The sequence below is a fragment of the Sinocyclocheilus rhinocerous genome, unplaced genomic scaffold (assembly GCF_001515625.1).
Source record: "Sinocyclocheilus rhinocerous isolate Xijiao unplaced genomic scaffold, SAMN03320098_v1.1 scaffold2132, whole genome shotgun sequence".
NCBI lineage: Eukaryota > Metazoa > Chordata > Actinopteri > Cypriniformes > Cyprinidae > Sinocyclocheilus > Sinocyclocheilus rhinocerous.
Genome location: NW_015648610.1, coordinates 350,966 through 361,683, shown reverse-complemented (window position 1 = coordinate 361,683; position 10,718 = coordinate 350,966). Strand labels below are relative to the sequence as shown.

The 10,718-nt window shown below is 35.7% G+C and overlaps 1 protein-coding gene across 2 annotated transcripts in view; it reads left to right on the top strand.

Annotated features, from left to right (window-relative positions):
• The first annotated feature begins 1,726 nt into the window (after positions 1–1,726).
• The window catches only part of LOC107709966 (tyrosine-protein phosphatase non-receptor type 5-like), a 35,204-nt gene continuing 26,212 nt past the window's right edge, over positions 1,727–10,718 (top strand). For both annotated transcript variants that reach the window (XM_016514637.1, XM_016514638.1), the window contains exons 1-2: positions 1,727–1,931; positions 3,347–3,639. In XM_016514637.1, the coding sequence (XP_016370123.1) occupies positions 1,874–1,931; positions 3,347–3,639 (351 nt within the window). In that variant the 5' untranslated portion in view covers positions 1,727–1,873. The remainder of the gene's footprint in view (positions 1,932–3,346; positions 3,640–10,718) is intronic.

Genomic DNA, 10,718 nt, shown 5'->3' with positions numbered 1-10,718 from the left:
CAATCACAGTGCACTGGGTCAGCTGGCCAATCAGAGCAGACTGCGCTTGTCAAAGGAGGGGGCTTTGTTGAAAACGACGTGTTTGAGAGAGGCGGGGCATAGAGGACCTACAATAATGTACAGTATTTGAAAAATAATGTGTTTTTTGAACATTAAAGCATGTCAACATATTCTGTTATACCAAATACACAAAATAATTCTCTTTAAAATAGCATCATATGACCCCTTTAACTAAAGCTAAAACTTGAAACGTATTTGAAACAAATCTTAAATGAAATAAAATATAATAAAATGAAATGCAAAATCAGCTTACATTTTTCATTTTCATTTAGTTTAATTTGAAGTGCTAAAATGACTGAAATTAACAATAAAAAATGAACAAAAACTATAAATAGTATATCAAATAACACTGCTATGAAAACATTAGAAATTACTCATTCATGTCGCTCAGCAAAAACATGATATTGCAGTCATTGTCCTGATTTTTAAAAAAAAAATTTTTTTTTGTATTGATTTATTATTATTTTCTTTTATTTATCTTTTTCTCTGGTTCATAAGCCCAACACGTTTTATAGAGCAGGCTAGAGTTCTGAATGAAGAGCCCATGTGACTTTTCCCTTTTAGTCTTTTCTTGATCAAATCTATTTTGCACAAAGAACCAAGTGTTGCTGACAATCAAAGGGCCACATTTCTAGCAAGACTGCTTTAATATCTACACGCCTTTTAAGTTTTTTGGTGCCTTGGGATTAGACATCTGATAGAATTAAGTCTTTTGACTTAAATGAGCTAACACAATTCCACAATGAATAAACTCATCCTTTGTGAGAATGGGAATATTAACATAACATTATGAAAATGCTATATACTGCTACTGTATATATACTATGTAATTCTATATATGTCAATATAGTATTAAGTCATATAAAAATGTCACTCGAATGATTATATTGCAGCATTATAGAGCAGAGATGTGGGACAACACAGGCAATAAACATTAGCTTGACAAAACCTTGCCTAAAAGTTGCCTGGTCTTCTTGGTGCTTGTTCAATTTAGACAGCCTGGACAACTGTGAATTGTGGCTGAAATTAAAAGTATGGGATTTTTGATTATCCATTGCAGGACAACAACAATACTTCTAGTACTGCTCATAGCCTGATAATAAATTATGTGCAGATCTATTCATTTATTGAGGGATTTTTTTTATAGCTACCTTTAAAAGCACTGTATGTGTGCTCAAGTTGGCAAGTAAAGCTTATTAATTTTTCAGCTTATGTTTTTCTCCTCCTACTCATTTTCTCTTCTGAGAACTAGTGATTCACTAAGAACTAGTGAACCGGTTCTTAAGATTCATTCGAACAGAATCGCAGAGCGTCCAGTGTGAATCACTGGACTAAATAAAGAACTTTGTTTGTGAGGTGGGTGGATGTTTGAATGCTAAACAGCATAGTATTTACCGAAACACAACCTACAGAACTAAATATAGAACAAAGATGGGATGAACATTGGGATTAATTCAGAAAAAGCCCAATGCCTCGTCCCGCGAGCTCTGTATGTGTTTGATTCTCATTGATTCTCATAGTATGTGACAAAAATACACAATAGTTTTAAACGATGCTTTATTTATGTTCTGGTATGGACCGGACATATGGATCGGCGTCTGAATTGGTTCTTTGAAATGATTCAACCAAACGAATCGATTCCCCAAATGGATCCTCTCAGCGCAAGAGAGACACATCGGGGTGTGTGATCCTCAGCAGATGCAGAATTATTGTATTAAACAGACATCGTTTCAGTGTCTTAACCATAGAGACACTGCGACCTCGACTGATCTTCATAAAGCCATAATGTATTTGTAGTACAAGAAGAAGAATCATGTTCGTGAACACGGCAATAGTCGTTATTTCTTCATTGATGGGATTGCACGTCACAGGTGAGGCTAAAAACAATATCGATATAGTCTGTTTGTATAAATTCCGGCTATAATAATTTCCTTATTTGCCATTGTAATGAGTGAACTGCGCGTTTATTTGGCGAATTACATGGTGTGCGTTTAATAACATGGGCATTGGGATCATTTGAAGGGGTAAATGAAATCTATAAACAGTGCAGGACATAGAACAAATACGGACCTTTATTCGACAGGGAAATGTTTATATTCTTGTCAGTCAGTGCTAAAATGAATAATAATGCACCCAAGCACAATCATTTCTGAAGCTTAGATCAGGTACAGTAGAAATAGCTATGCACATATTCATTTTTACAGTATATGTCTTGTGCCTGTGTATGCTCATACAGCATTACTGTAATTGATATTGCATGTGGTTACACTCCATAATTATGGTTATGCTTCTCATACCAGGCTTAAATATATCTTACACTTATCTAGCACTTAACATATTTAATCATTTGCAGTAATTATTTATTTAGACTGACTTGAGTGCACTAAAAAAATGTTGTAGAAACAATTTTCACTCAGAAATTGCTAGTAGCCTACATTTCGCAAACAATTACAAAGAAACAGCAAGTAACACAATGAATGAAACGTGAAATTTTGAAGTGAAAATTTGTATAGCATACTCTAATAATCAATGTTTTATTTATACATTTGAAAAATCAAAAAAGGGCGAGTTGGTTTGGAAGGGCATGATGATGGGTAAATCATGACAGACTTTACATTTTGGAGTTAAGTAGGCTATCCCATGAGCTTTATAGTCATCTTTGGGTCCATCGAAACTCTTAAAAATAAGGTTCTGTTGTTGTTTTTTTGGGTTCCCCTAAAGAAGCTTTCAGTGAACAGTTCTTAAAATATTTTTTCTTACTATGAAGAACATTTCAGTAATCTGAAAAAACTTTTTTTTAAAGAACCTCTTGTGCAAAAGAAGGTTTCCATGGATGGTTCATGGAACCATAGATGCCAATAAAGAACCTTTATTTTAAGAGTGAAGGTCATTTATTTCATTTGGTTTCTCATTTTGTTGGCTCCAAGTGGTCCAAGTTTCATGTTTGTATTGGACATCAATATCCGTTTCCTTTATGCATGGTCACTAGGTGTTTTACATTCTTGCACTCAGATGGTTTGGCGTTCTTCTGAATGGTTGATACTCTTTAGCAAGCGGCCAGCCTGATTTCGTTACAGTTTTGATTTATTGATGTTGTTATTCAGATTTTTTTCATATACATATTTACAAAATAAGCCAACTGAAGCCATCTTTAAATAAACCAACTTTGTAAGCAATATGCAAAAACAATATAAGTTGTGATCCTGCACTGTAATTGGTCAATAGACTATTCCAGATATTATAAAGTAACAGCTATGATGTGAAACTCTGTTTGTCTATATTTCAGGGGGCATCTCTGTAGACGATGAAGTTTATCAGATACCGCATCGGCGCATGGCTAATGGATTGACTGGCCCTGTATACCAGCACATGGGTGTTCTCAGTCAGGAAAAGGCTTTAGGATTTAATGGGGAATTGCTTCAGGCCCAGTCCCGTGGACGGGTGGCAAAGCTGATGCCCGCAGTGTTTCTAGAATCCCATTTCCAGAGAACTCCACAGAGGCGATCAGATGTCAATTTCCTGCAAAACATTGACCGTGTGGAGAACAAACCTGTATCTGCCCACCATACGGTCACAATGGTGAGCGCCTACACAACTTGTGATTTTTTGGTTGCTTTGAGATTGTAGTACAAAAATGTAGAAGCCTGGGGTGTTGAATTAATTAATAAAGAAAACGGGTTGGATGAGATGACTGACATTTTTGCCAGCGCAAATGTTTAAAGACAGACACATATGCACACATATCCGTACCTTTTTTTTAAAATATTTGATATTTTAAATATTTGTTTAATAAAGCATCTTTACTAAGTAGCCTACTATGAGTGATTTTTTTTTATTTCTTGGCATAAAATGAGTAATTACAGCCATTCAACATTATAAGGAATTGATAATTATTCATACTTATTTCCGAACTTACACCTCCTGGATATCACTAAGACTAAGAATGTTACTAACATGATCAAAAACAGGTAGTTAGATGATGCTTGCAATGTGCTGGCATTGACACTAAGTGGTTGCTAGGCTGTTGAGAATGTTCGGTTGTTGTTAGTTGTTCAGGGGTGCATTTCCAACAACGAAACTTGCCCGCTTAACTACCATAATATAGGAGAAATGAACTACTCACAACTGTTGCTTTGTTGCACATCCGTTGTTAGAACAATGCTGGTTCAACATTACAGAATGTCGTTATGCAGGTGGAGTAATAACCGATTTGAAATCGAATTAAAGTCAGATTATTGCTGTAAATAACGAACATGCTGTCTGATGGCTACTTCGAGCACACTCTCTCGACAAATAGGCGTAAAATGTATTTAGCGTATATATGGAATGAAAGATATAGATTATAATGCATGTTAGCTTGCTTATTTTGCTCGAGCATAAAGTCCACATGTCATACTTGCAAGAAACTACTCTTTACCACAAGTCGACTTTGCAATGCTGTTTACGAATGTTGATTTCGGAAAAACACTCAATTGTTCAACGGTGTTGCTAATGGCGAAACTTGCATGCATAGTTGCAACGATACCTTTGGGAAATGCATCCCTGGGTTTTTAGTTTGATTATAGCTGTCTTGGCATGAAAGGAGTCCACCCTTGAGTCTCAGTGATTTGCTGGTCTCTAGATATGGCTCTGGTCCCTCTTTCAATGTAAGCCTTTGGGATTTTTTCACCTGTTTTATTGTCCACCAGGTAAAAAAAAAATCATAAGTCTGATGACTTAAAGTCACAATGAAACAAAGTAGTGGCAGATATTTTCTTCTGTATTGTTACATATGTCCGAGTGTGATGGATTATTTAAATTATTGAGAATTGGTTTCGATGCATTGATTGTTGATTGGATCTTGATGTAGGTGTCCTGTATACGTCTGATGTTTTCACTGGAAAATTTTGATTAAACATTATGAGGTCAAAAAATATGTTTGGAAAACAGGTGAATTAAGTAACAATGCATCTTTCCTCGTGATTTGGTGTTTTGTATGGTACTTTAGGCAAATTAATAACACTAGATATACTTGCCTTAGATTTGACATTGCGTCTGGCACTGAACATTTGGCAACTGTCTATACATACCAGATCGAGTGATGTGTATGTGTATTTGTGAGTATCACAGTGATGGGAATGTGTTTTATGGTGGAGGGAGATGAACTCTCTTACCCTCAAAGCCAATTACACTAATGCACCTGATGCGAGACCTCTGGAAGCTTCCCCACTCCCACGAGGTGTCCAAAAAAATCAATCACGGCTCACATATATCACCACTTCAGAGCACAGCACTGCCTGTGAGAGTCACACATTTATATATTTATTTGCTTTAATGCCGGTGAAGCTTAATACGGGATGTGCTCAGTACACAAAAGGTCATTGCAATTTGCCTGTCAAAATGAATGCAGGTTTGAGAGCTACTTCAGTGTGGGTGGTAATTAAAGTCAACATGAAATCAACATCAACCCTGTTTATGTCATGTATGTCCTGTTCTTATTATGTTGACTTTGTAGATGCCTTGTGTCCCTGCTTTCCCTCATTAGGTCCTCATGGTTTGCACTTGTGTCTTTATAGCCCTTGAGTATCCACCTTATTCCTACACCCCATAACGGTTTGCACAAATTATGGGTTTAACTTTCGTTAAGCTGTAAATAATCAGTGAAAGATTCACGCTACCGTTTTTTTTTTAACTGTGTACAATGAGATGAGATTATTCTACTCACCCTTCAGCCATCGAACATTAAAATGACATTTAAAAGTGTAAAAGCATAAACAAGGTACTTTCAACAGACCATCCATAACCCCAAAAGCGAGATTCTTTCCACAGCAATAACGGACTGGTGAAATATCACTGTAGTAATATATATCTGTATTACATCCCTTACAAAAATTAACCATGGTTTTACTATAGTAAAAGTGTAGTAACCATGTTTTTTTTTTGGCATATTGATTACTAGCATTTGTTTAACCACAGTTTTACTACAAATACCATGGTTTTTTGGTTTTATTTGTGGAAAACCATGGTTAATTTTCGTAAGGGGTAACATACGTTGCCTTAACCTGAAATTTTCATGAACTTCCTCATTGCGTGATACTATTTCAAAGTAATTTCCGTCCTTTTGACAGATAATAAATTGTATTTACCTGTGAAAACAAACAAACCTGGAAAGAGAGGTGAGAATTTGAGGAGAAAAACGAGAAAAACGTGTGCATTCGAGTGAATTATTAATAGGATATATTGTAAATTAAATCGGGAGAAAACACCACAAATGCGCGGTATATGTTGTCATTTTTCATATTATTACAGCAGATACAAATACCATGGTTTTTTGGTTTTATTTGTGGAAAACCATGGTTAATTTTCGTAAGGGGTAACATACGTTGCCTTAACCTGAAATTTTCATGAACTTCCTCATTGCGTGATACTATTTCAAAGTAATTTCCGTCCTTTTGACAGATAATAAATTGTATTTACCTGTGAAAACAAACAAACCTGGAAAGAGAGGTGAGAATTTGAGGAGAAAAACAAGAGATTCTTTGTGCATTCGAGTGAATTATTAATAGGATATATTGTAAATTAAATCGGGAGAAAACACCACAAATGCGCAGTATATGTTGTCATTTTTCATATTATTACAGCAGAATGCAAAGGGAAAAAATAAAATATTCATGAGGAAAAGAATGCAGCGACTGAAAAGAGCTCTTGCCGTAGATATTCTTGTAATAAAATGTCACGTTAAAATACCAAGCGTTACGTTATTCTCAAGATTTCAGAAAACAAAACATGAAGGAAAATTGATAGCTCATTCAGTCAAACAGACACGGATAAGCTTTATTTGTAGGGCAACCTTATGATTTAAAATGATTAATTTCAGTCTTTTTGAATGGAAGTTCCCCAAACCGGAAGTGCCACCTATAATTCAAAACGTAGTAGGCTTGTCAGGAATAAGGTGGATATATACAGTCAAACCAAAAATTATTCAGACACCAGATATAATTTTTGATATTATTTTACTAGTGAGCGCAGGACACTATAATTAATTTATGTAAGTGAAATATATATATATATGGATACCAGTTAAATTTATAAAAATTTGGGACCAAACATTATTCAGACACTTTGACCTGACCATGTTTTGTTTAAGTGTTTTTTCTTTAATTGCTAATGCGAACTTTTTACACTTTTTACTTTTATTGCTTGGTAATTGGTTGACCTAAATTGGTATTATCTAATTGTGTTCTTAAATGTAACAGCTGACAGCTATTCAACCTAATTCATTACATACCTTTCTGTCAAAGTTATCTGACATTAACAACATGAATTTGTTTTGACACAGTTTAACTCTGAGTTCTTGTCATATTTTATTACCATTTTCTAAACTATAGCGAATAAACTGTGATAATGTGAGAAATGTTGAAGGTGTCTGAATACATTTTGGTTTGACTGAATATAACCCTTGTCTGTGTCTGAAATTGCTCCCTATACCTTTATATAGTGCACTATTTGAGAGGACAGCCATTTGCAGAGGTGTAACCAAAACCATATTGGACATTATCAAGTGAAATACCATAATGCACCTTAATAATTACTCTACAACCGATGTACACTTTCCATGTACTGTGAGTGTAGCGTCAAATGAATTACCTCATCTCGCCAGAAGATGGTGTCTGAAATTTGCTCACTTATTTTTGTTCGCTCATTCAGTGGACTATACAAGTGGAGTACTGTAGGCAATAGTGAATGTGAGTATAGAGGGCGCTTTGGGATACAGTCATTGTGTTTCCTATAGGGGTGTTCAATGCTTTTTTTTCAATGCTTTTTTCCCACCCCACTCACTTGCGCTACTTCTGACACAAGTACAAATTGATTGATTCTTTTTGCAGTGGTCAGTTTGACACATTCAGTGTAGACAGCGGTCATGTCATTGGTTGCAGTGTAGTACGGTGTAGATAACACGACCTTGAAAGCTAGAAATGATAAGTATTGTCAGTTGTTTTATTCAATTTATGAAGGTGCTGTAAATTGAATAGTTGTTCACCAAATGGTCTAGTTTAATTTTCCTTGTTTTATTGTAAACGATTCATTAGTGAACATTTATTCTAAAGAAAAAAAACTATTTTTCAACCACTGCTAATAGAGACACTTTAAATCATTGAATAAATTCTGATCAGTAAATTGAAGTCACACACACTACAATATTTCTCCTGTTTTTCTTTTTAAATATAAGGTAAAATGGGTGGCAAACCACATTTTACAACCGTTTTATAACATTGCATCTGCATAATCAGTATACATATTCTTATTGTGTAGATTATGTGTACAGTATGTCTCGGCAAGTCAATGAAAACAAGGATCTAAATGCATTATTTTTAATGAGAATGAAAAACAAAGAAAATCCAGCATGGAAAAAAGACAAGACAAGACAAAGAACTGAACAGAATGTGGGACAGATAAACTAGAAACAGGGATGAACTATACAAGGAACATGGGATGTGTTATTTACTAATAGATAACCAAAGAAATGGGAACTAATGAAGGAAAGACTAAACACAGGAACAAGGAAGTAAATACAAACTAAAAGTCCTGGAAACAAAACAGAAACTGATGCTGGCAGTGCCAGAAACCACAGAGGAGCTGGCGGTGGAAGAGGCCACAGGCGAGTTGGTGACGAAGAGCACAATGGAGGGTGGAGCCAGGTGGAGTCTTGGTAGTAAGTCCAAGAGGAACCTGACTGAGGAGTAGCCAGGAGAAATGGAGAACCAGGGCGACACCGCTGGTCTGGAGGGCCCAGGTAGAGCTGAAGGCTAGTCAGACTGAGGTGAAGCCGAGTGCTCAGCAGACAGAGGCGGCGACGGTGGAAGTGAGGGTGAAGGAGGAGCCGGAGAGAAGGAGGAGCACAGCGGATCCAAAGGGGTGAAGAGCTGAGGCATAGCCAGAGGCCTGGAAGTCCATGATGGAAGCAGAGTGATGATTGACCAAGGTGAAGCCGGAGGAAAGAACGAGTCTGGAGGAGCCTGAGGGATGACGGTCCAGGAACTGGCTCGGTGTTGTCCACATGAATCACTCAGTCCATGCAGTCTAACTCCGCTTGTATTCCCACTGAGACTTGGGACCACCAGACCTGGGTCCCCCTCAGTGAAGGAAGACCCACAGTACTGGAGTACCCACTCCAAGTCCCCTGAGGTGTCCATCCCCAAACTATTTAGCCTTGCTCGAGGTGATGAGCCCGATATAAAACAGGCATAGGCAGCTCTCTGGGTAGTGGGTCAGGTAGGCTAGATGTAAAAATTCCCTCATGTGGTCCCCAAGGAAGCATCCCTTCTGTTTCAGGAGGAGGCCCTGGACAGCTGCTGGATCCATTATTTTGGTCTTGTCTTCTGTCACAGGAGATCAGGGAAAATGCAGAGTGAAAACAAAGAAGATCATCCAGCATAGAGAAATAACAACGAAAACCACAGGAGAAACTTATATTTTTATAATAATTTTATGTGCAATTATACATGATTTTTATATATTTAAAATCTTATATCATATAACTGTTTATCATTAATCATATTTGAATTTTTCTGTTATTTTTTTTATCCCCGAAACAATGAGAATTTATTAACTGAGAATTTATTAACTTTGAATTAATCTATTTTTTCATGTCCATGTGTAGCAACCCATAATGTAATAACTGCACATAATGTAAAAATTACACATAATGTAATAAGTATTACATTATTATTGTAATAAAATTTTCATAATGTAATAATTTTCTCAAAACGTAATAAAATCTTGAGCTCATAATGTAATAACAATTATATTGAAAAATATTGTCATATTGTAATAATTATATAAGTATATACTTATAATAAAGTACAATCAGCCCAGTATAAGGGACAGTCAAAATATTTGTTTTGTTATTTAGCCTATGTGTACAGAGATAAATGCCAAAATGAATCTCGGACATGAACATATTTGCATTCATGTACAAATTAATTCTAAAAAGAAATATATTATTACACTTTATACAAACATTTTATATAGAATAACTAAACTATAGCTGAACTTTAGTGAGGGGACATTGTTCCTCTTAACATCATAAAAAACAAACTTTTATTAAAATTCTGTGAAAAAAACCCTTTTATTAAAATTCTGAATGCATTACAGATAGTCTAGTATGTGTGAAATATAATTTCAAATGCACTGTGCCTGTCACTCATCTCAGTTCATCGGTTCAATGGACGTGTCTGTGATTAGCTACACAGTAAATAGAAACATCTGATGCTCTCCGGAGCGCAAATGCAAATATGCACAGAAGAGTTTGCCAAATATGTTATTACAGTTTCAACTAAGGGTGCTCTTGTGTTTTTTTCAGTGTTTATCTCCCTAAACTGGGCATGACACAATAAACTGCTTTCCATATGGATTTAATATGGAATGTTACTTAAATACTAGAACAGTTGGCAATCCTACATTGCATGTTTTAAAAACAGATTTTGTTCTTACTTTGGCCATGCATTAAATGCACATCCTTGAAAGAGCGCAGTTTGCTGACGTATTTTCTTTAACTTCTCAGGTACTGTCCGTGGTATGATGACAACAACAGTGGTTACATATAAATATATTTTAATTGTTTGATCAAAATTAAGGCATTGAAGGCATGTTTATTTTTATGAACAAATTTGGAAAAA